The sequence below is a fragment of the Hippopotamus amphibius genome, chromosome 1 (assembly GCF_030028045.1).
Source record: "Hippopotamus amphibius kiboko isolate mHipAmp2 chromosome 1, mHipAmp2.hap2, whole genome shotgun sequence".
In the NCBI taxonomy this organism is placed as follows: domain Eukaryota; kingdom Metazoa; phylum Chordata; class Mammalia; order Artiodactyla; family Hippopotamidae; genus Hippopotamus; species Hippopotamus amphibius.
This window is the reverse complement of record NC_080186.1, coordinates 40,801,618-40,828,860: the sequence shown is the minus strand read 5'-3', so window position 1 is coordinate 40,828,860 and position 27,243 is coordinate 40,801,618. Positions and strand designations below refer to the sequence as shown.

General features: G+C 35.2%; 1 protein-coding gene across 1 annotated transcript in view; it reads left to right on the top strand.

Moving 5' to 3' along the window:
• The window catches only part of AGBL4 (AGBL carboxypeptidase 4), a 1,220,133-nt gene that overhangs the window by 522,677 nt on the left and 670,213 nt on the right, over positions 1-27,243 (top strand). The window contains exon 4 of the mRNA XM_057744086.1: positions 15,134-15,228. Within this exon, the coding sequence (XP_057600069.1) occupies positions 15,134-15,228 (95 nt within the window). The remainder of the gene's footprint in view (positions 1-15,133; positions 15,229-27,243) is intronic.

The following is a 27,243-nucleotide window of genomic DNA, read 5'->3' as shown; positions in this document are numbered from 1 at the left end:
GGATGGAAATCTATGCATTCCTGTTTGAGAATCTCAGAGGCACTAAAGAAAACCTGTGGCTTCTTCCCTGTGCCTTATGAGAAGCCCATTTAATAAATAAAATGTGTGTACACATCTGTTGCCCCACCTGTCCTATTAATTCTGTAGCACCTCTGGATAAGGGAAACATGGAGTAAGTAAACGGAGAGATTCACTCTCTTGTTGATTACAGTTTGGCCTAGAATTGGAGCCATCTAGGTAATCTATTCATTCTCCTTGACCTTTTCATCATCCTGGAGAATAAGTAGTCAGTTTTGGTGTGTTCTTTTCAAAACATAAATCTGAACCTTTCACACCTACACTTAAAACTCTTCGGTAGCCCCTTCATGTTGCTTTCAGTAAAAGTTAAAACTCTTTAAGACAGCCCATGTACCTTTTAATGCCATAGTCTCATCTCTTACCCCAGAATTCTTTGTTCTAGCCACAGGAAAGAGCTGGTAATGTCACAAACCACTCAATCTTTGCTCTTGTTTTTCCTTCCAACTGGAATGACTTCCACACTTTCCTTCCTGCCTGGTCAGTCCTTATTCATTAGTGAAGATATAGCTTTCTTCTATTTGGCTGGCTACAGATGTTACCTCAGCATTTTACTTGTGTGTGTATGTGTGTGTGTGTGTGTGTGTGTCTTTGTTTTACATGTTTATTTCCCCTGCTAGGTAGTTCCTTAAGGGCAAAAGGTGTTATTCATTTCTATAATCCAAGCACAGAGCAGATTAGGAGTCCTGTAATTCTTTATTAAATGAAATGATTAAATGAATATTTCTTGAATGAATGCATGAAGTTTAGAACAAAACTTTCTGTAGGAAATGCTGTCAGATTGAAGAAGAGAGAGGTGGGTTTTTTTTGTCTGTATGTTGGTGAATATTTATTCTGAGTTATAGGGAGAAGAAAGAGCCTCCCTGAAAGATCTTCTTTTTCTTCTATCATGTTGCTAATGCCCTTGTTTGATATGCTAAACTTCCCTTGATGAAAATGTTTTGCTCCATTTCCCTTCTACCTCTTTTGGTTGCCTTCTCACAAGGCTTCATTGAGAGAGAAGACTCTTCTAATGTGCAACCTGTAAGCCATTTCTCTCTATCAGGCTGCAGTATCTGTGTGAAGATTTTGACAAATTCCAGTTAACAAGACACAGGTGCAGCTGATTAACAAACTTTGTTAGTTCCTTGTGACTCCCCAATAGCAGCTGATAATAGATAAGGATTCATTTTTCACATTATCTATATACCAGACTTCATGGTTTTGATATATCAGGTCCAAGATTTCCTGGCACTTGAGTGGCAAACTGTAGGTTCTTCATGGACAGGAAGCTTAACGTAAATATACATATATATATATGTATTTATAAATATATATGAATATATACATATATATATAAAAATATATATATAGCACAAGTGTATAGTCTTTTATTGTTTCCTGACCACATTGTCTTGGCAACTATAGTTAATTCTATCAAAATCTCTACCAGATAGGTATGATTTTCCTCTTTGCAGATGAGGAAAACAAAGCTTAGAAAGATGATAAAACATTGTCAGAGTTGCACAGAGAGAGGCAGGCTTGGAACTCCAACATTTCTTCTTCAATGCTGGGAATCAGATTTGGCTCAGAGTAGGTAATATAAAAGCAAGAAATATGGCTCTGAAAGAAAGTAGCTGATTGGTTGAAAAAATAGAGATCTAGATTTGATCCCCAACTCAGCCCCACATTACCTTACATACCCTTTAATGCATCATAACACCAAGGCAAATTCACCCTAAACTCCTGTGTGGTCCTGCCCAAGTCACACTTACCTGGCGACATGGTGACACATGGCTAAACGTGTAACTAGACATACGCCAAAGCAGCTTTCGCCCACTATACAATATCCCTGACTGTCAAATGGTTGTCTCAAAAGGGGTTACTGATATCACTCATAGGAAAACTGCTTATGCCTAACTTAAAGAATCAAATTCATTTTTTTATTTCAATATAACCATTAGTAGAATAAGATTTGGATGAATAATTTGCAAATTACTAAAGATAGAAGGAAAAGCATAAAGATTTTAAGCAATTGTGAAATACAACAGGTTTTTTAATTGTAAAGAAGCATAAATGATATACATTGTGAAAGAAAATAACCAGTAAAATATTTTTAACAGTCACTGAATGTGATGCCATATAAAAGGGTAAAAGGAAACATTGATTAGAGATTTGCCCTAATGTTACTTGAGATGTATCATAAAACCACAATTATCAAAACAGTGGCTGCCTGTCACTAAAATGAACACACCAATCAGAGAAACAGAAATGGAAGTCCAGAAATAACCCTAAGCATTTAAAAATTTATTTTATGGAGAAGGTGACATCTGAAATTAGAAAGCAAAGTGATGATTTAATCGATAAGATGTTGGAACAACTTGCTAACCACTTGGAAAAAATAAGACATGCTACTTCATATATTACACTGAAATGCCTAATGCAGTAAAGGTATTTAAACTTTTGAAATTTAAATTAGTGAAAATTTTAAATATATGTTAAATAATATGAAAACGCTTGAGGAGCCACCACTAAGATGAAGCATATGTTAACATTTGGTCATCCTTTAGATTCTGCTTTCTTTTATTAATTTTGATACATATAACATTATAGGTACAGCTTTCCCTCTTACTTTACTTTCTCCCAGAAGTAGCCACAGTCCTGAACTTAATGGATATTATTCCCATTTATGATTTTATACCTCTATTGTACATGTATATATTACATTAAAATATGCTATATGCTTGCCTTATCTAATGCTTGTCTTTTTCACTAAACATAGTTCTGGAGGTCTATCTGTGTTGATAAATGTAGCTCTAGTTCATTTTAAATGAGAAGTATTATTCCATTGTAGTAATGAACCATAATTTATCCATTCTCATTCTGAGTGAAGTGGTTAGTTTGTTTTACTATTAAAAAGGAACGGTACTGAGAGAGATTGTTTTGGTGATGGGAATATTCTAAAATTATGTCATGGGATGGTAGCACAACTTTATGAATTTACTACAAGTCATTGTTTCATACTTGAAATTAATGAATTTTACGGCATGTAAATTAAACCTCAGTAAAGCTGTTAAAAATTAAACAAAAAAGGAACGGTACTACAGTGAACATTGTTGTATATATCTCCTTGTGTAATGTACAAAAATTGTCTTAGGAAAACACATAGGAGTGGAATTGCTGGATCATAGTTTATAAGCATCTTTATCTTTAATGTCATGTTTCCCTCTGAAGAGGCTATTCTATTTTACATGCTCACCAGCAGTTTACAATAGCCAGGACATGGAAGCAACCTAAATGCCCATCAACAAACGAATGGATAAAGAAGATGTGGCATATATATACAATGGAATACTACTCAGCTATAAAAAGGGATGAGATGGAGCTATATGTAATGAGGTGGATAGACCTACAGTCTGTCATACAGAGTGAAGTAAGTCAGAAAGAGAAAGACAAATATTGTATGCTAACTCACATATACGGAATCTAAAAATGGTACTGATGAACTCAGTGACAAGAACAAGGACACAGATGCAGAGAATGGACTGGAGAACTCGAGGTTTGGGAGGGGGTGGGGGGTGAAGGGGAAGCTGAGATGAAGCAAGAGAGTAGCACAGACATATATATACTACCAAGTGTAAAGTAGATAGCCAGTGGGAAGTTGTTGTATAACAAAGGGAGTTCAACTCGAGGATGGAAGATGCCTTAGAGGACTGGGACAGGGAGGGTGGGGGGGACTCGAGGGAGGGTGGGGGGGAAGTCAAGGGAGGGAGGAAATAAGGGGATATATGTATAAAAACAGATGATTGAACTTGGTGTACCCCCCCAAAAATAGTAAATAAATAAATTAAATTAAATAAAAAAAAATTACAAAATTAAAAAAAAAAAAAGTCACTGTTTCTTGTGTAATTCTCAACACCTGGTGTTTTCAGATTTACTAAATTTTTTGCCAGTCTGAGGGTAAGAGATGTATTTCATTATTTTCTTAACTTTTATTTCCTCAATAACTAGTGGGGTGACCATGTTCTCATATATTTGTAGGCCATTTGTTTCTTCTTCTGTTACTTGTCTGATTATATCCTTAGCCTATTTTCTGTTGAACAGTGGGTCTTTTATATTTTTATTTGTAAGATTTCTTTATAGGTTTATGTATTGATCCTTTCCATTATAAGCATTATGCACATGCCTTCTTCAATCATTGGCTTGTTTTTTCACTTATTTGTGGCATGTTTTATTTATTTATTTATTCTACTTTTTTTGATGTGGACCATTTTTAAAGTCTTTATTGACTTTGTCACAATATTGTTTTTGTTTTATGTTTTGTTTTTTTGGCCACAAGGCACGTGGGATCTTAGCACCCTGGCCAGGGATCAAACCTGCACCCCCTGCATTGGAAGGTGAAGTCTTAACCACTGGACTGCTGGAGAAGTCCCTATTTATGGCATATTTTAACAAAATAACTTTTTGTAAAGCAGTCAAATATATTTATCTTTCCCTTCAGGGATTATGCTTCTGGTGCTTTGTCTAAAAAGTCCTTACATATCCTGAGTCCATAAAATACATAAAATAATCTGCTATGTTTCACTTTCTACATTTTTTCCTTAATCCATTTGGAATTTATATTTGTATTTGATATAAGGTAGTGATCTAACTTTATGTTTTTTCCATATGGATGACCCATTGACCCAATACTATTCATTGATTATTCAACTTTTCAATCTCATCTGCAATGTCATCTCTGATATGTATTGAGTCTATTCCTAGGCCCTCTGTTTTAATCCATTGTCTATCTCTATAGATCTGTAGCAATGTCACATTGTTTTAATGTCTATAACTTTATAGTGTCTTGTTATCTGATAAGGCTGTCTTTGCTATTTTTTACCCTGTGTATTTATATATATATATATATATATATATATACACATATACAATTTTGAAAAGTTACATTCTACTTACAGTTATCACAAGATATTGGCTATATTCCCCGTATTGTATAATACATCCTTGTAGCCTATCTTATACCCAATACTTTATACCTAACCTCTCACTCCCCAACCCCTATATTGCACCCTGCACTGGTAAACAATAGTCTGTTCTCTATATCTGTGAGTCTGCTTCTTCTCTGTATTCACTGGCTTGCTGTATTTTTTTAGATTTCACATATAAGTGTTATTATACAGTATTTGTCTTTCTCTGTCTGACTTATTTCACTTAGCATAATGCCTTCCAAGTCTATCCATGTTGCTGCAGGTGGCAAATTTTCATTCTTTTTATGGCTGAGTAGTATTCTTTTGTGTGTGTTTGTGTGTGTGTGTGTGTGTGTGTGTGTGTACAACACATCTTCTTTATCCATTCATCTGTTGATGAACACTTAGGTTGCTTGCATATCTTGGCGATTGTAAATAATGCAGCTATGAACATTGGAGTTCATAGATCTTTTTAAATTATTGTTTTTGGGTTTTTTTCAAATATATACCCAGAAGCGGAATTGTTGGGTCATATAGTAGTTCATTTTTTAGAAACCTCCATACTGTTTTCCACAGTGGCTGCACCAATTTACATTTCTACCAACAGTGTAGGATGGTGCCCTTTTTTCCACATCCTCATCAACATTTGTTATTTGTGTCCTTTTTGTTGAGAGCCATTCTGACAGGTATGAGGTAATATCTCTTTGTGGTTTTGATTTGCATTTCCCTGATGATTAGTGATGTTGAGCATCTTTTCATGTGCTTGTTGGTCATCTACATTTCCTCTTTGGAAAAAATGTCTGTTCAGTTCTTCTGCCCATTTTTTAAATGTGTTGTTTGTTTTTTTATCTTGAGTTATATGAGCTGTTTATATATGTTAGATATTAACCCTTTATATATCATATCATTTGCAAATATCGTCTCCATTTTTTTGCCCTGTGCACCCCCATATAAATTTTATAATCATCTTATCAATTTTAGACACACACGCACTCACATATACGTGCCCCACACCCACATCTGCTGGGATTTTAGCTAATTACATTGATTAATAATGAATCTTCAACCTATGAATAAAATAGATTTGTCTATTTAATAAGCCTCTTTGATTTGTCTCAATAATATTTTAGAATTTTCTACGTAGAGGTCTTGTACTTTTGTTGCATTTCTTATAATGATATTTTTGACTCTATCATACTTGTTATTACTTTTAAATTCTATTTTCTAATTGTTCATTGATAGTATATAGATATACAAATAATCTTTTTGAATATTGACTTTATATCAATGAATTCTAATAGTTTGTAGATTCTTTTGGGGTATTCTACATACATAATCATGTTGGCTATGTAGATAATAAAAGCTTAATTTTTCCTTTCCAACCCTTCTCCTTTTATTTATTTTTCCTGCCTTATTGCAAATGACTAACAACTTCAATGCAAGGTTGAATAGGAATGTCAACAGCAGGCATTCTTTTCTTGTTCCCAAATTCAATGGAAATGCTTTAAAATTTTCATGATTAAGCATGATGTTGCTTTTGGTTTCTTCATTTTTTTTTCCCCCCTTTTGGTAGATGTTCTTTATCAGGTTAAGGTCTTTTCTGTAATTAGTTTTCTGTTTTCTATGAGTTGATTATTGAAGAGTATTTTATCAAATGCTTTTTCTTCACATTTGAAACTTCTTTAATTTATAAATATGATATATTATAAGGATTAATTTTAGAATTTTAATACAACCTTACGTTCCTAAAGTAAATTAGCTGTGATTTATTGCCTCTCGCCATTGTATTTAATTTTATAATTTTTTGGGGGTGTTCAGGAAAGACATTTTCCTGAAATATTCCTTTCAGATTTCATTATCAAAGTTTATGTTTTTCACAGAAGACAAGTTGGAAAATGTTCCCTCACTTTCAATTATCTGGAATAATTTATATAAAATTAGTGTCTTAGTTTCCTTAAATGTTTGGAAGACTTCACCAGAGAAGCTGTCTGGGTCTGGCATTTTCTTTGTGTGAAAGTTTTTAATAATATATTAAATTACCTTCATGAATTTAAGAGAATATTCAGATTTTGTGTGTCTTCTATCAGTTTTGGTAAGGTATGTTTTTGTTTTTCTAGGAAATCGCTCTTTTCCTCTAATTTTCAAGTTCATTGGAAAATATCTTTTTATTATAATTTTTCTTGTCTTATTAATGTTTGTGGTGGTGTTTCCTTTTTTTATTCCTGATATGAGTAAATTGTGCTTTTTCTGTATTTTTCTTGATTATTGGTCTATTGTTTTATAGGTTTATTGTTGAAATTTGTATGTTGTTCTTGAATTCCCTAACCTTCTTGGAATCTCTATTTATCCTAAAGGTTTTCTTCAGTTGCTCTTTTATTTTATATGTAGATAATCATATCATCTATGAATAATGAGTTTTCTTTATAATCCTCATATTTTTTTTACTACCTTTTCTAATTTTATTGCACTAGAGCTTTCAGTATGATGTTGAATAGAAGCAACAGTAGCAGCATCCTTATTGTTTCCTGACTTTAAAGGGAATATTTCTTACATTTCACCATTAGGTAGGATTGCTATAAATTTTTAATAGGTATCCTGTATAAGATAAAGGAAGTTCTCTTTAATTTAGAGCTTGCAAAGATTTTTTAAAACTTTTTTTGAATGGATGTTGACTCATTAGATATTTTTACTATATCTATTTGTTGATAATTTAGTATTTCTCACTTCATCTATTAATAAGTGGCATTATATTTCTTTTTAATGTGGAATCATACTTCCGTTCCTCAGGTCCATCTTATTTTGTAATGTGTGTGTATGTATAAATTTGCTGCTGGATTTAACTGGTAACATTTTATTTCAAAGTTTTCAATCAGTATTTATAACTGACAGTTCATTTATAACTGACATCGTTCATTCTGCAGCTGTCCTTGCCTGTTTTTGCTTTGAGTTTATAATAGCCTCATAAAACAAGCTGGGTAGCTTTCTATCTTTTTCTTTTATTTCACTTAGTTTTAATATTTATGAAAATAAAATACATGTATGTAATTTAAAAAGTCAGATGTTACTGCAAAGGCCACAAAGAAAGTATCCCTCTACATTTGCCACAATTTTTGATTCCTGCTTCCTAAAGCAAGAATCAGCAAACTTCTCTGGAAAGAACAAAGTAGTAAATAATTTAAGCTTTGTGGGCCAACAGGTCACTGTCACAGCTACTTAACTCTGCTATTATGTGATGAAAGCAGCCATAGACAACACCTAATGAATAAGCAAGGGCTTTTTTTTTTTTTTTTCCCAAAACAGGCAGTGGGCAGAATTTGGCCCTTGCTCTCCTGTTCTTGAGGCAATCACTTATATTACTTTTCATTGTTCCTTCTGATATTACTTCTATGTTTCTAAATAAAATTTCTGTAACACTATTCTCTGTTCATTTTAGTTTTCAGTAGTATTTACCAATTTTCTATTATGAAGATGATGATTTCATTCTTTAACAGTTCTGCTTCAAAATAAATACAAGCACTTCTCCTCCAGCCCCCCGCCCACTATTTATGTCACTTATTTGGTTAAATTAATATTCAGTCTTTTATTATGAATAGGTAAACATTAATACATATGAGTCTTGTGATACATGATTAAGCTTTTCTCTTCTGCAGCTATTCCATCTGCCTCCTGCCTTCTTTTCCTGTTAAATTGGTATTCAGTGCACCTATTGGAAACTGCTTCTGTTTTCCCCAAGTAATCCCATGACCCCACCATACCTTTGCTTGGCTTCTTTGGTCTCTGCTTCTATTGATGTCTTTCATCATTAAAAGATTGACACTAAACTTTGAAATAGAGGTTCTAAATACATGTTTGGACCATGGTGATTCATTTCATTGTGGGAGTTTCCCATATCTAATTTGTAAATCTTTTATCTTTGATTGGGAGTTTGTTTTCCCACAAAAGAATTTTCTAAACTCCTGACTACAGAGATAAGCTTGACTACCAGTATTCTGGATTTTGAATCTGGAATTTCTTCAACCACTCCAGAGAATGAGCCTCTAGTTTCCTATCATGATGGATAGAGTCACTTGGGTGCTTGGTGTGAGGGAAAGAATCTGGGTACTTAATTTTTCTTCATAAAGACTTTGGACCAAGCTCTACCTGGCCAAGTGCTTCCAGTGTTTTGCATTTCTGAGATTATTTTGGTAAGAATAATTTTTTGTTTCTTAACTTTTTAAGTTAAGTACTTGGCACTTTTTCAATTTTTCTTTTTTTCTAGTATATGCACATAAGGCTAAAACTTTTCTGTATACTGTTTTTGCTGCATGACACACACTCTGATGTGCAGTGCTGAATTAATCATCCAATTATAAACACTTCGTAGTTCTCATCATTATTTCATCTTTGATACATGAAAAATTAATAAGAATATATAAAACTTTCGAAATATATAAGGGTTTTTGTCAACTTTTTTGTAACAAATGTATTGTTTTATGACTTGTGAAAGGTTGTGATTAGAAGAATATTAATTCTCTGATATTTGTTGAGATTTGTCTTGTGACCACATGCATGTGCTTAATCTTTTATAACTATCACTTATTTACTTGAAAAAAAGTTTATTTCTTAATTGTGTATGTGGAAAGCATTATAAGTTTTAATAAGTGATCTTTTAATGGAGCTTATCAAATTGGAACGTTCCAGTTTTCTATATCCTTTGGAATTTTTGGCTGTCTACAGTATCAGTTACTGAGATTAATCATTATGGATTAGTCAGTTTTTACTTGTGGTATTATCGATTTTTATTTTGTGTATTTTATGCTCTTATTAGGTACATACATATTCAAAGTTGCTATATCTTCCTGCAAAATATTTGCTTTTATGTGGTGAATATATCCTTAATTTTACTTTTTTTCTCAATTTATTTTGTTTGATATTGCCATAACTGAAAAAGCTTTCCTTTAGTGAGTATATTCATTTTATATCTTTTATATCTTTTTTTTCTTTAACTTTCAATTTTTTTGTGCATTATGTTTTATGCATGTCTCTGGGAATGAAGATAAGTGTGAATTTTTTTTTTCCTAATCAGTTTTTTTTAACAAATAAATTTGCCAATTTCCAATATCTGTGATTGTTGGTATTTAGAATTATTTCTACTATCTTATTTTGGGCTTTCAATAAACAACGTTTTTCTTTGCTTTTGATCCCCTATCCTGTCATATCTTCTATTATATTTGTTATGCTTTCTTTATTCTCTCTCTTTTTATTACTTATTTGGAATTTATAAATCTTGTTTCTATTATTGTAGTGACTACTCTTGAATTGCCACATTCTTATTTTATAGCAATGCCTTAAGTTAATTGGCTTCCCTATCCTCCTTTGGAGTCATACAAGGACCTTACAATACATTAGCTCTGATCTTGCCTCTCTCCACTTCACCACAGTCCCAAATATATCTGCTTTATTAGCCAGTGTTTTGGTACAAACTTTTTAACACCCCCAAAACTTAATATGGTTATAATAATAGTTTTATTCAGTTAGTCCTTATTTAGATTTACTTGTGTTTCTCTGCTCATTGTTGCTTCTTGCCATTTTTACCTTTTGTGTTCAATTTTTTTTTCCTCTGAAGTTCATCATTTAGTAGCTCCTTCACTGAGAGTAGAAACTGCTAAACTTCTTAGGCTTTGTTTGTTTGAAAATTTATTATACCCTCATTCTTGGGTGATGTTATTCCATTATTTTCTGTTTGTCATGTTGCTGGTGTTAAGTCTGCTTCAGTCTAACTTCTGTGTCTTCATAGGTAATTTTTGTTTTCTATGATTTGCTTAGAAAACATGCTTTTCATTTTTGACGTTTTATAGTTTCACTATGATGTGTCTATGTCTAGATTTTTTAAAAACTGTGTTTTGGATGGACTTGTGATTCTGAAATCTGAATATTCCTGTCTTTCAATGATTCTGGAATATATTCAGCCTTTTTCTCTGTAGATTTTGCCTCTCCCAGTTTCTCTTGTCTTTCTTTCTAGAACTCTTATCAGATGTATATTTTTACTTATTTCCTCTGTGTCTCTTGTTGTATTTTCTATCTTAATTCCCCCTGTTGAATTTTAGAAATTCCATCCATTCTGCATCTTAACCTGTCTCTTGAATTTTTAAATTTAATTACTATTTTATAATTTCTAAAAGCTCTCTTTAATTTTTTGAGATTATTTCTTGCATTTTAAATTTTTATTGTGTTTTGTTCTGTTCTCATATGTTTGAAACATTCTTTCAATATTTTAATCATTTAAAAAATACTTTATAATAAAACCAGACAGTTTTATGACCTGAAGTTCTTTGTCATCTAATTCAGTTATCTATCTCTATGGCTAATCCTCACTTTTAGTATTGATTGTTTTCTTATATGTTTTATAAATTTATATAAAATTTTGACCTCCTTAGGACTTTATTTATGGAAATTCTGTGTGTGCAGGGTGAAAAACGTGTGCACGCAAAGCAATTTTTTATTGTTTTGACCAGGTACCCCAGGGATATCCTCCTGTAACTAAATTTGTTATAAATGCTTGACCTGGGATCTTAAGTCCATGCAAGTAGTGTAAATTCAAACTCAAACCTAAAAACGTTCTGGCTCATGTTTTAAAATTATTTTTTCTACCCAAAATCCAGGAATAGATAGTCATGCTTCTTTTTCATCTTCCATTGCTAGTGAATGGTTTCTTTCTAGACCAGAGTTCCACTAATGCTATATCTGTTTGAGGGTCCTAGATTTGTGAAGGCATCTCATGTTGGATATCCAGCCCCATGGAGATTCTAAGCCTCATTTGCTATCCTTGCATAGATGTAAGAAATCTAAGTTCTTAGATACCAAGACCAATAACCTACCTTCTGTACCTCTATTTTTCTGGCATCTGTGGATTTCCTTTTATTTGTTAGGAGCTCTTCATGTAAATAATGTTCTTAAATATCCTATAATTTCTAGGAGTTTGCAGGTTATCCAGAGCAGTATTCTCCAACCTTTCTCACACCCAGGCACACAGAGAAAGTTATATTTATATACATAGGGAAGATGCTATCTATGCAGAATGTTGGAGTACTTGGGGAATGTTTGGAGGATGACAATATGAAGCTTGGTGAAAAAAATTAACACATAATTTAAAAATGAAACAAAAAATATATAGAGGATATCAAATGCTGTTTATTTTTTAATCTTCAATTTAATTGAAACACTTGAGTTTTTGTCTATGAACATTCCATTTTTATATGAGGTTTTGATTTCTAAAATGGATATATGCAATTGCTTATAATTGCAATGTTGAAATTTCTTGTGAGAGTCAAATGATGTTAAAATCTAATCAGACTTTCAATACAGTGATTTAAGATAATGAAACATTTTCTAATAATGATGACCCTCTAATTTGCAGAATTTGTAGAGGGTGCATGCCTATTTAAAATAGCCCTTGGGAATAGCTTGGATACCATTAAGTGGAAAATTTACTTCTGATTGGACAAAAGTGCTGTGTATATGGGATAACAGAGAACCAAGACCACTGTCTGAGACTGCATGCAGGCTCCTCATTACACCCTCAGCAATATTGGACCACTCCTTGGCCTACACCTGGAATGGAGGAGCTCTTGTACTTTCAATAATACCATGAGCCCCTTAGTCAGGATGGGCAGAACTCCAGGCCTCACGCATAGCTGCCTTGAGAGCTTGTGCTGCAGGTCACCATATGCAAGGCTCTGATCTAGAACACCATATTACTGAAACAAGAAGTCTGGAATAAAAATTTAAATATAGAGAAGAGAGAAAGAAATAATGGAAGGAGGGAAGGGAGGGAGGGTGGGAGAAATGAAGTTGGGATGTGGTTAGGACTTGGTGCTTTCACTGCTGGGGCACGGGTTCTATCCCTGTTTCAGGAACCAAGATCCTGCAAGCATGCACCCAGAAAAAAAAGAAAAAAAGAAGAAGATTGTGTTCTTTGTGCAGATGGTGTCATAGAGAAAGTATGATATTTATTGTCAGGACGCTTAAGATTTAAGTCCTTGCTCTACCAGTTAATAGTTTTGGGATCTGGGGCTGGGGGCTAAGCCAGTTAGCCTTTATTAGATTCAATTTCCTCATGTCTAAAATTGGGCTAAAATAAGCAACTTTTGTTTATGGATAGAGAAGGTAAATAAAATAGCATATTTTAAACATCTGGGAAAATTTTTGGCACATAATAGAATATGAATGATCAATAAATATTCCAGTTTTTCTTTATTCCAGCTTCACATATACACATTATTTCTGTATTAGGTTTTCCACCTGCATTTAGCATTAATCTAGATCCTAAAAGTGCACTGTGGCTTCCAGGTTTACTGGAAATGGATCTGACACCTGGAATCTCAGAAGAAAAAAGGGGGATTAAGCCCAGTGAGGTTCAAAGGCCATTTGTCCCCTTGATATTGATTTTCTTAAATCAGACAGTAGCCAAGACCCTGGGAGAAGTAATTGAACTGACAACAGGCAGGTCCAGATTACTAATAATGGAATAGCCTTGGACATTCTTGATGACTTAATTTAATGACAGAAGGGAGGTGTGAAACTGAAATGCCTGGAGATGGGGGTCAATGGCTAGGTTTCTGAGGAGAAAGGAAAACATGAGTTATTCCTAAGAGCTTATTTCGTAGAACAAAGCATTCTATGGTAGTCCCAAATACAAGGCCAGAGGAAATGGTTTCGATTTTCTATTTTTAAAGGAAAACAAAATTTTAAAGGCTTGAAAAATTGCCACTATACTTTATTTTTGCCCTTATTTTGGAAATCAGACTTGGTTAAAATTATGGAATTGGAACCTTAGTGAGTAACTCAAGGATAGAGATCTTGGATATCTTACTTAATTTTTTTCATCCCTTGAATTCAAATATCAATTCTCCATCTATTAATTGCATGGCTTAAGACAAGTTGGTTAACATCTCTGAACCTCAGTTTCCACATCCGTAAAATGGAGATGCTAATATTTTTATTATAATTGTAGGAGAATACCTAAAATTTTTTTTAAATGTGTATAAAATTTCTGGCACTTGACATTAATACTTCACACAATAAATATTTGTTCAATGAAATAATACAGGAAATTCGATTCTTCTGTCTTTCACTGTCTCTGGATAGAAAAGCTATCCTATGGTTAACCTCTTGAACGTTTTTCATTTTCTGTGACTATTCAGGCTGTCCTTGCCCTGATCCTCATCTTGTCTCCTTTGGACTATTTTTGTGATAATTTAATGCCCTCTAACCCCAGTTCTTTTTTCTTTCCCAATCTGTCCTCCCCACCTGTGACAAAGTTGCTTATTAAAACAAAGGCCTGATCTCTTTTAACTATACTACCCTTCTGGAAGGGTTTTAGTCATCAAAAACATTCCACTCTCCCATTTTAAAGGTGAGACCCAGAGAGGGAAGGAACTTATTGAAGTGTCTGTGCTGTTATAAATTGATACTGAGATTGGGGTTGAGCCCAGTACTCCTGGCCCCTAGCAGAGGATAACAAAGGCGAAGCAGACATATATCCTCTAATTCTAGTCAAAGGGGTGCTGAGCAATTACAGAACTTTTAAATTTCAGTTTTGCACTAAGTTATTATCTTTAGTTTTGTTGAACTTCAAATGCACTACTGTTACAATAATGGTAATATTATTCATTTACATGGAAATTCTAGGTAAGTCTAGAGAGAGGGCGCAATTAATAATAATAACTAAAACTTATATCATGTTCACTATGCACCAAGCATGGTTCCAAACACTGTACATTCATTAAATTATTGAACTCTCATCAGTAACCCTAGGTACCATTATTATACCAATTTTTCAAATGAGGAAACTGAGACACAGAAAGATTTAGTAATTAGCAAGGTCACAATTCAGAGTGGTAGAGTGGAATTAAAACTTAGGCTTCTAGGTTCCAGTGTCTGTGTTCTTAACGACTATGCTAAGCTAGCAGAAACACACTGAATTTCTGTGAACACCGTTTATTCTTACTGTGTTGGTAGCTAGTCCATATCGTTTCCTTTGACTCTGCTTATTACTTTCAGTCCTAATTATCAGGAAGTGGCGATTTGAATAGCATAGTCTTCTGATAAACTTTTCCCTCTTTCTTTTTCAGAGAGTTATTTTCAACATCGTTAACTTCAGCAAAACTAAAAGTCTTTATAGAGATGGGATGGCCCCTATGGTGAAATCTACCAGCAGACCAAAATGGTAAGTGACCCACAGAATGGGACCTCCTTCTGATTGGAGAATTTCATCCAGGGCTCAAGTTTATCTGCTATATAGTGAGGGCTTAGTCTCACTGGCACTAAGAAAAGTTAGATGAGTTTCTGGATGGCCACTGTCTAGGCTCTTGGTACTGCTCTTTGAGAATGTTGGAATAGAAAACATGGTCCCATATTTGGAGTCACTAGCATTCTTTATGCGGGAAGGTACAGTCTGTTATTTGATAAATTTCCGTCCTGTTTGCCTTTTATCATGATATATTTGGAAGCATAATTAAAGCTGATTCTGTTTTTTTTTTTCTTTTCTAACCTAGGCATAAATATTGTACAGTAATCTGGGAAGACATCTGGCACTACAGTTTAGTAGATATCCCTTGCTTTGCTTGTTTGTTGTGGTATTTTTGTATAGATGTCTTGTGGGTTTGCTATAGAGTGGATGAGGGCAGTTGGATAGGATTAGTTAGTAATAGTAATGATGATGTTGATCATGATGACAACAATGTTAATAACAACTGCTGTCACTTACTGAGAGAGTCCACGCTTTGTCAGCTGTTTTATATTTGCTATTATTAGTATCACACAATTTTTACAAGGGAGATTTTAAATATCCCTGTATTACAGATGAAGAAATTGAGGCTAGGCTAGGTTAAATACTTTCTCAGGACCATAGATAGTAAGAGGAGGCACCTATGTTATTGTTATTATCCCACACTGCCATTCAAACCAATTAATCTATTCATCCATTCATTCATGTATTCATTCAGCATTGATTGAGTGCACCAAAATGAGGGTTCTTAAAGACAGAAACCAAGTGTTATTCATGTATCACACAGTAGGTGTTAAGTGAATGCTTGTTGAACTGAACTGAATTCATGATGAGAATTTACATGTAAAGTGCCTGGCACTTGCTAAGTGCTCAATAAATGTCATCTATTATTAATAGTGTTATGTCGAATACCATACAAATGCAAGGAATTGTTAATATTATTCTAGCTTTGATCCCTGTTCAAACTTTAATGACTAGTGAGAAGATCATCTCCAAATGTCTATATTTATAGAAAGCTAGCAATTCATAAATATTGAATTGTGCTTTTATCTAGGAATGATACTTGGTAATTTTTTATAAATGCCGGGCTGAGAAACTCAGGTTTGTAGAAGTGTAGGCATTTGATGATGATAAGCAAAACTGTTTATTAAAAGATAAAAATATATTCCTGGGCCTGTTTTTTACTTTACTAAATCAAGTTAACTATACTGCTGTTTCGCAGTTTCCTTTTGACGTTGGGATCTGAACAAGGGGTAGGCCTTTGCTTTGAGTCTCTGAATTCAGGATTGGGTGGATAACAGAGCACTTCTCTCTGTTAACAGGCATATGTGTAAATACGTGCTTCAGACCTTGTCAACAAAGGATATCACTGTTGATCTGCTCACAAGGGCCTTAAAATAATGTTGTACTTCTTTTACCAGGCTTTGTGTTGGGATCTTACATAACGGCAATAATCACCAGTGGGTTTCTTCAAGAGTTCAGTTCTGGAGTCTTCTCTTTTTGCGTGCATTTGAAAATCCTTATGCCTTAATTATTTCATTTTGTTTTGTTTTGTTTCTCATGAACTACCATTTGGGTCCTTTCTGTCAGGGCCCTTGACAAGATTTTGAAATATTAATGAGTCCTTGTATTTATATTATAATGCCTTAGAATTAAATTAGCATTCTTATCCAGTGTTGGCAGGCTCTCAGCAGCATGTCTTATCCAGTCACTGGACTTCTCTAATGGTCTAACATAGTTTAAAGTTTCAGAACCAAGTTTGTTGTAGTTGAAGCCAATAAGGCACAAGGTACCAGAGTAAATCAAGTTGTTGATATATCTAATCTCCCCTATTTTTTTACTTTATCATCCCCAGACTTTGGATGGAAAGCTTTTCACCTTCCTTCACACTCCCCTTTCCTCAAGCAAGACATTTGGATATTTATTTACTTAATAAGACTTTATTAAGCACCTTAATGTGCTATGCACTATAGATATTGAGCATATACAATATGAATATGACAGAAACAATATGTTCCCAAAGGGAACTTTCATTTTAGAATTTTATTAACTGATCTCTACAGGCCACAATTGTTACCTTTCTTTCTACTGGTTTGTTCTGAAGATCCTTTCTGTCCCTTTGGTGCTTTCTGCCTAGGACTTTCTTCCATTCCTTGTGTTGATTACTGGTATTAGAACCTATCTTCCAATAATCATCATCCTAAATGTTCCCAGGGTAACATAAAAAAGTGTACGTGACTGTTTAGCTCTCAGATTATTAGATTTTACTGGTCCTTTGGAGTTCCACAATTTAGGATTCTAAACAATGTCCTGACTCAAGGCTGACGAATGCCATACAGATCTCATGTCTTCTCTAGTGTCTTCCTAAATCTAGTTTCCCCAATACTGGGGCAACCACCATAACAAAAAGAGAAGTAGCGGATACTTTTCTTGTTTAGGGGCTTTACGTACTTTCATATTACAAATAATCCTGGAAATATTCTTACCTCATGACTAACATTAACAACTTTAAATTTCCTGGATGAAATATATACCAAATTGGGAAAATATATTTTCTTCAAATTTTCAAGGTGAAATAAACATTCTTCTTTACCTGTCATAGGGGGCTGTAACTGATTCCAAGCAAAGATACCTTCAGGCCTTAGCATGAGTCGGTAATCAGTTAGTTGTGGAAAGCAAATAAGCAAAAGAAGCAACTAAAAAGACATTATGCAAATAAATATATGGCCACTCAAGGCTGTTCTGCCTTGAGGAGATAAAATCAGCATACCTAGCAGCAAAATGGAGTAGCTGAAAGATTCAGAAGTTTTCTGCCTATTTTAGTTCATTCTAATTCTGTTTACATATTAGACTGATAAGGATTGTTGGTTGTTGGGACTCTGCAGCATGAAGTTTCTTCAACCATAACCAATGAATATTTTTTAATATTGTCAAAGGCTGAAATTTCTATGTGCTAGAGACTATTGGAAACCGGCATTATAAAATAGCCGATATCTGTATCCTCACCTATGCAGAAACTAAACCTAGGATATTTACACAGATAGTAAGTGGTGGCATTAGCTAGAGACCTCAGGACTCCATCTTTACTGTTCCTCCCATATTCCATGTATGGAAAGGGTGGAGAAGGGGGTACAAAGAAGCAGGGAGTAGCATGCAGCTGTGTGGCCTTTGACAGATCTGAAATAACTTCTCTGATTGATTTGTCTATTGTAGTAGATTGAGGAGATGGGACTAAATCTCACATGTAGCTTTAACACATTTTTATTGAGCATCAAACTTTGTGCTAGGTACTGGGGTGATAAATAAGAATACGACCTGGATTATATATTTAAAATTTATTTTTTAGAGGTTTAAATGAAATACAAACGTAAATAGGCACGATATAAGGAGCATTGCGGGAGGTATGTAAAGTGTGTTGTGGATTAGAGATGAAGAAAAAAATGATGCTATTAGGACCTGGGGAGAAAGGGAGAAGATTTTGGGGCAAGTGGTACTTCAGCTAGATCTTGAGGAAATGGGACAAGAACAAAATTAAGGAAATGGAATTCCAAATAGAAGATATAAAGTGATGAGCCATGATACCCCTTTTATAAGCCTCGGTTTCCTCACTGTAAAAAGTGCATAATAATACTTTCTTACAGAGTTGTTATGATAAATGTGAAATGGATGTGTAAATACTTTGTAAAGTCTCAAGGATCTTATTAATTCAATAAATTTTCTGACAGTTTCTTTTCTTTTCCTTTGTCTTACGCAAGACTGACTGAATGCGTGTTACTCCTTCCTTCCTTCCCTTTCTTCTTCCTTCCCTCCCTTCCTTCCATTATTCTTTTCTTCCTTCGTTCAGCTTGTCAATAAATGCTAAGTAGTTACAATGGACCAGGAATTATGTGAGGTATTAGAATAAAACAAGAAAGATATGATTATTGTTCTCATAGAGCTCATAGTCTGCAGGACTAGACATTAAATATATAACTTTCGATAAATGTGATAACTGTTAAAACGGTAGGGGGTGGGGGATTCAGCATGCATGGAAACTATTCAGCATTCTATATAGCATTTAAGACTTAGACTGCTTCAAGGATAAGAGACCTTCCTTAGGAATGTTATTTATGCTGACAGCTGAAAGATGAGTAAAAGTTACATCATAGTGGGTGGAGATATGTGTGAAGTAATAGAATGTGTTTGACACCAAGAGGTGAAAGAGAACATTACATCTTTGATGAACAAAGGCCAATGTGATAGGAGCACGAAATTCTAAGGAGAAAGTCTGGAGAGGTAGGTGTGAGTGAAACTGATGTAAGCCTTGTAAACCAAGATAAAGAGTTGGACTTGATTCTGAGGGCAATGTAAAGAAATTGAAGGGATTAACCAAGAGCAGGACATGATTGGCATTTTAGAAAGATTAGTCTTGTTTCTGAATAAAGAATATCTTGGAGAGGAAGATAGTTGTTTAGAGATTTTTTGCAATACCTTAAGCTGATAATGGATTATAGTGGTAACAGTGGTGATGAAAACAAGTGGTTGGATTTGAGGGTTAACAGAGGTTGAATAAACTTGACTTTGTGATTGACAAGCTGTGGAGAGTAAAAGAGAGTAGGGCAGGGAGGTCCTGCATGACTCCCAAGTTTTCTGGAGTAGGCAACAGAAGGGATAGTGGTGCCATTTACTGAAGATAGGGGCCATAGGACAAGAGACAATTTGGGGAGATTTGGTTAGATAAGGGATATGATGAGCTTAGCCTTGGAATCTTTCAGCTAGAAGTGCCTGGGAAGTATCCACGCAAAGATGTCAAGTAGGCAATAGGGTATATTGATAAGCAACTCAAGACATGAATATGGAGGTGCAGATTCAGAAGTCATAAGCCTATAGATAATAACCAGAACACTGGGAACAGATGTGTTCCACCAGGGAAGTCATATGGAGTGGAAAGAGAAGATTAGGACAGGGCTCTGAGAAATCCCTGTTTGAGGATGAGAAACACAAAAGAAGACGAGAGGGACTGGCCAGAGAGTAGGAAGAAAACCAAGAAACTATGGTATCATGAAACCAAGGAGACAAAAAGAAGGAGTGGCTAACACTGCCGACTGCTACTGAAAGGTCAAAGATAATTAAAGTTTTTAGATGCTCAATGTTTGTAGCAACGTGGAGGTTATTAGAGGCTTTGGTGAGTGTTCTTTCAGTGATGTGGTGAGAGTTCAAGCCAGACTGTGTGAGCTGGGGGATGGAGAAAGTGTGAAGAAATGGAGACTATTTCAGAATTTTGGCTACAGAAATTGAGGAAAGAGATACAAGCCCATGCAATAGACAGCAAGTAAACAGACAGCTAAAATATTCTTTTGAATTGAGTGCAGTGATAGAGTTATGTACAAATAAGCAATAGATCGATATTCTCTATTATTCTTAATATAATGATAATCTTTAGCCTTATTCTTATCAAAAATATCTAAACTTTTGAAATTAATTATTTCTTCCTGAAGTAATGGTGTTTTACTCTGTTTTTAGAAAATAATTTTTGAAAAATTATAAATTCATGCATTAATATTTTGTAAAAGAAATAACTCATATACTTCAAATTACATCCTCTTGTCCACTCCCCATACACCTATCCTCTTTCCCTGTTTTATTTTTCTATATAGCACTTATTTCTGTCTAACAAACTATAATTCATTATTTATTTTATTAGTGGTCTCTCCCTCTATTAGAAAGTAAACACCAAGAGAATAGCAACTATTTCGCTTAAAAAATTCACTTCAGTATCCCTAGCATTTAGAACTGTGCCTGACTCATTGTAGGTACTCAATAGATGTACGTTAAGTAAATGAATTAATCCATTTTCCCCTCACTAAACCTAACAATTACTTTTAATTTTCCATTTTCCATTTTAGTTTATTTCCACAGCAAAAATCAAATATATATACCCATTTGTATTCTATTCTTTTCACTTAACATTATATCAAAGCAATTTCTCATGTTTGATCCTAATATTCATTATACCATGGTTGGAGAATTTTTTTTTTACCATTTTTAGTATCACAAATTACTATATTGTATTCCTATTGCTGGTCATTTAGACTGCCTATATTTTTTCTAAAGTAGATACTATTATATAGATTTAGGTTTATTAAATTATTTTTAGAATCAATTCCTAAGAGAGAGATTGCAGGGTTAATGATTATAAGCTCCTGCTATGCATGCTCTCAAAATATGTTATATCAATTTAAAATGTTTCTCTTGGTCTTTGCACTCTATCAGTTTTACTGCAATCTGGACAGCATTAAGAATTGGCATTAAAAAAAAATGACTAATCTAGGAGCTATAAAATGGTCCTTGCAGTTGTTTTGTTCTCATTTAAGTTTTATATTTCAAGTCTATTGGCATTAATGCAATGCCACAAAATCAAGTTTCCAAAAATAAATACATATGCATTAAAAAGAAAAGACATTACAGACATCTGGTTCTGGGACAAGATGGAGTAGATGCATTTCTCCCTATTTCTCTCACTAAGTCAGTGAAAACCCATACATATTACTTATGGAAAAAACATAGACGACTCTGAAAGGTGAAGAGATGAGAGAAGAATGGCTAGGTTTCTCAGGACCTGACAAATGATATACTGGTGAGAACCCTGGGTTTTATTGTTGCCTCATAAATGCCAGAATGGTTGCTCAAGAAGCCAGCCACCTGGAAATGCCAATGGGCACAGACAAAACCACGCCTTCCCAAAAGCCTGTTTTAGCTAAACAAAGGACAGGAAAGGGGTAGCCTTGTAAGACAGAAAACTTTTAGAGAATAATTGTCTACTCTAGCCCAACATTGTGGAAAAAACCAGTAGCCCCATTTTCCCCCTTACCAACAAAGGTTGAGTGGGGAGCCTAGGCTTCCATTTTTGCTCCAAACCCCTGACCAGGTGGTGTCAGAGAAAAGTAGGGAATAGGGACTTTCATTCCAGTTGGTCAGCAATGAACCCCTCTCTCCTCTCTGTGATGTCAGACCACATGAGGAATCTGGATTTCCACCACCCACTTGAGGATGAGATCAATAGCAGAGTGCAGGGGAAGAGGGAAAAGAATAAATGAATGTGTCGACAGAACAATAGAAGTTACCCATTCTGAACAATAGAGAACAAAATAGACCAAAAGAGATGAATAGAGCCTCAGGGACCTATGGGACAATAAATCTAACATTCATGTCATTAGAATCAGGAGAGGAGAAAGAGAGTGGGACTGAAAAAGTGTTTTAAATGGCAGAAATCTTCTCTGATTTGAAAAAAGACATAAACCTACAGATTCGAGAGACTGAGTGAACTCCAAACAGGAAAAGCTGAGGGAAATCTGTGCCAAGAAACATCATAACCAAACTTCTGAAAAATAAGGACAAAGAAAGAATCTTGAAAGTATTGATTAATAAGAGGAAATAAGCCAGAGGGAAGTGTCACAATGTTTCTCAAATGCTGAGAGAAAATAATTGTCAACCCTCAATTCTATATCTAGCAAAAATGTCTTTCAGGCATGAAGGGGAAATCAAGGCATTCTAGATGTTGAAAGAAAAACTGAGAATATTTGTCACCAGCAGAACTACTCTAAAAGAATGGGTAAAAGAAGTTCTTGAAACAGAAAAGAAATAATATAGAAGGATTCTTGGAATATCAGAAAGGAAGAAACAACAGAAAGAGAGAAAATATGGGTAGACACAATAAAATTTCCTTTTTCTCTATGTTCATTAAATTATGTTTGATGTTGAAGCAAGAATTATAACATTGCCCAATGTTTTCCATGTATGTGGAGGAAATACTGAACACAATCATATTATATGTGGAGAGGTAAAAGGACTTAAAAGGAGGAAGTGTTTCTACACCTTTCACTCAAATTAGTAAGTGTCAACATCAGTAGGTTTTGATAAGTTACATATTCATATTATAATAGGACAGTGAAGGAGGGAGGATGGGTGTGAACATAAAGGGATAGCATCTGGGAGATCTTTGTTGTGATGGCATAATTCTGTACTTGATTGGGTTGATGATTACATGTGATAAAATGGTACAGAACTATACATACACATTGTAGCAATGTAAATTTCTCAATTTGATGCTGTACTATAATTATGAAAGATGCAACATTTGAGGGAAACTAAGTGAAAGGTACACAAGATCTCTCTGTGCTATTTTCACAAATCCATTAGAATCTATAATTATCTCAAAACAAAAAATTAAATCCATATTACTCAACTCTACCCCTCCACACAAAAAAGGCTCCCAAAGCATAAGAATAGTTTGAAGAATGTCAAAAATTACATAAGTATCGAAGGTTTCATAGGGATTGAATGTGGAGTGGGAGAAAACACAGGGAGGGGCTTTTCAAAGCCAGCGATGTAAGAAAAGGGAAAACTCTAAAAATCTGAATAGATAATGTAACCTGAGGAAATGTAGAAGCAGAAATAGGGCAATGGGTTGAAAGTAACATGGACTTGAGTCTATATTCCATCACTGGGGAGGTGGCAAGTACAAGATAGCAGAGTGGAAGGACCTGATTTCACTTCCTCTCATGAAAACACCAAAATCACAACTAACTGCAGAACAACTAACAACAAAAAGGGACTGGAACCTACTGTAAAGGATATTCTACTTCCAAAGACAAGGAAGAAGCCACAGTGAGATGGTAGGAGGGGTGCATTTGCAATACAATCAAATCCTGCACTTGCTGGGTGGGCAACCCACAAGCTGGAAAATAATTATATCATAGGTGTTCTCCAACAGGAGTGAGAATTGTTTTTTTTTATTGTTTTTTGTTTTTCTTTAAAATTAAAAAAAAAATTTTGGCTGTGCCATGCAACATGTGGGATCTTAGTTCCGCATCCAGGAATTAAACCCGTGTCCCCTGCAGTGGAAACATGAAGTCTTAACCACTGGACCTCCAGGGAAGAATTGGAATGAGGGTTTTGAGCCCCATGCCAGGCTCCCCAGTCTGAGAGTCTGGCATCAGAAGAAGGAACCCCCAAAGCATTTGGCTTTGGGGGCCAGCAAGGCTTGATTGCAGGAACACTATAGGACAAGGGGAAACAGAAATACCACTCTTGGAAGATGCACACAAGGTCTCATGCACACCAGGACACAGGGGGAAAAGCAATGATGTCATAGGAGCCTGGGACAGACCTAATTGCTGGTCTTGGAGAGTCTCCTGGGGCAGCAGGGGGTACCTGTAGCTCATTGCAGGAACAATGTCACGGGTGCCAGAGGTACTGGGGAGTACTCATTGGTGTTAGCTGTCCTGAAGGCCGCCATCTTGATGCCAAGGCCTGGCCCCACCCAACAGCCCTTAGGCTCCAGTGCTGGGATGCCACAGCCAAACAACTAACAAGGCAGGAACACAGCCACATTCATTAGCAGACAGGCTGCTTAAAGTCTTCCTGAGTCTATAGCAACCTCTAAACACATGCCTTGACATGGTCCTGCCCACCAGTGGGACAACACCAACTCCACTCACCAGTGGACGGGTAACAGTCCCTCCCACCAGGAAGGCTGCACAAGTCTCTTTGACCACCCTCACCCATCAGGGGGCAGACACCAGAAGCGAGAGGGACTACAATCCTGCAGCCTGTGGTACTGTGAAAACAGAAAGTTAGACAAAATGAGACAGCAGGGGAACATGTTCCAGATGAAGGAACAAGATAAAACCCCAGAATAACAGCTAAGTGAAATAGTTGAAGTAGGCAATCTACCTGAAAAATAATTCAGAGTAATGATAGTAAAGATGATTGAAGATCTCAGAAAACGAATGGAGGCATAGACCAAGAAGATACAAGAAATGTTTAAGAAAGAGCTAGAGGATTTAAAGAATAAATAAACAAAATTGAACAATAAAATAATTGAAATGAAAAATACACTAGAAGGAATCAATAGCAGAATAAATGAGGCATAAGAATAGATAAATGAGCTGAAAGAGAAAGTGGTGGAAATCACTGCCACAGAACAGAATAAAGAAAAAAGAATGAAAAGAAATGAGGACAAGTTAAGAGACCTCTGGGACAACATTAAATGTACCAATATTCACATTATAGGGATCCCAGAAGGAAAAAGAGAGAGAAAGGGCCTAAGAAAATATTTGAAGAGATAATAGCTGAAAATTTCCCTATCATGGGAAAGGAAACAGTCACCCAAGTCCAGGAAGCACAGAGTGTCCCATACAGGGTAAACCCAAGGAGGAATATGCTAGGACACGTATTAATCAAATTGAGAAAAGTTAAAGACAGCAAGAAATATTAAAAGCAACAAGGGAAAAGCAATAAATGACATACAAGGGAATCCCCTTAAGTTTATCAGCTAATTTTTCAGGATAAAATCTGCAGGCCAGAAGGGAGTGGCACAATACATTTAAAGTGATGAAAGGGGAAAACCTACAACTAAGAATACTGTACCCAGAAAGGCTCTTGTTGCGATTTGACAGAGAAATCACAAGCTTTCAGGCAAGCAAAAGCTAAAAGAATTCAGCACCACCAAACCAGCTTTCCAACAAATGCTAAAGGGACTTCTCTAGGTGGAAAAGAAAGGGTCACAACCAGAAACAAGAAAATTATGAATGGGAAAGCTCAGCAGTAAAGGCAACCATGCTATAGAGGTAGAAAATCATCCACACACAAACATGATCTCAAAACCAGCAATCGTGAGGAGACTATTAGAAATGCATTTGAAATTAAGAGACCAGCAACCTAATCTTGTATATATGTGTGTGTATATATATATGACTGCTACATCAAAACCTTATGGCAACCACAAACCAAAAATATGCAAGAGATATACACACACAAAGAAAGAAAAAGGAATCCAAACACAATGCTAAAGATAGTCATCAAGGGACTTTCCTGTTGGTCCAGTGGCTAAGACTCTACTCTCCCAATGCAGGGGGCCTGGGTTTGATCCCTGGTCAGGGAACTAGATCCCACATGCTGCAATTAAGAGTTCATAGGCTGAAAATAAATAAATAAAATAAAATGAGAAAATTAAAAAAAAAAGTTCATAGGCTGCAACTAAAGATCCCGCATGTTGCAACTAAAGATCCCACATGCCACAACAAAGATCCTTCATGCAACAACTAAGACCCAACACAGCCAAATAAATAAGTAAATAAATAAATTTTTTTTTTTAAAAAGAGATGGTCATCAAATCACAAGAGAAGAGAACAAAAGAGGAAGGGAAGAAAAAAGACCTACAAAAACAAACCCAAAACCATGAACAAAATGGCAGTGAGAACATAATCAGTAATTACCTTAAATGTAAATGGATTAAGTGCTCCAACCAAAAGACAGAGACTCGCTGAATGGATATAAAAACATGACCCATATATGTGCTATCTATAAGACACCCACTTCATATCTAAGGACACATACAGACTGAAAGTGAGGGGATGGAAATAGGTATTACATGAAAATGTAAATCAAGAAAGCTGGAGTAGCAATACTCATATCAGACAAAATGAGCTTTAAAATACATCCCATCTCTGGGTCTTCTACAAGCTCATGGAATGAACCAGGAGTAAGTCATATAACCTCTCTGTGCTACCATTTCCTCACACAGGACCCAGCAAGGTTGTCCACTCTGGATGAGCTTCACACTGTGCTGCCTGAAGAGTTCTTGCCCAGGCATGGGCAGAACCAGAACCCAGTGAAGATGCAGGCCATTCTCTCTTATTTCCACCAGAGAAGCTATATGTTTGTCCTTTTCCCTTGTCTGTGTTCTGAGTTGAATTTTGTTTTAAAAAAGAGATACATTTATATCCCTCCTTCCTTCTGTGTAAAAAAGAGATTATTATCCACAGTCTTTCAGACAGGAAAATAGAAACCAGAAGAAGATAGATGACTTGCTCAAAATCATATAGCAAGTAAATGCCAACAGAGCGTGGAGCCCACATGGGACTGACTTATAGGCCTATCACTTTCCTCACTGCTGCCACGTTGCCTTCAAAT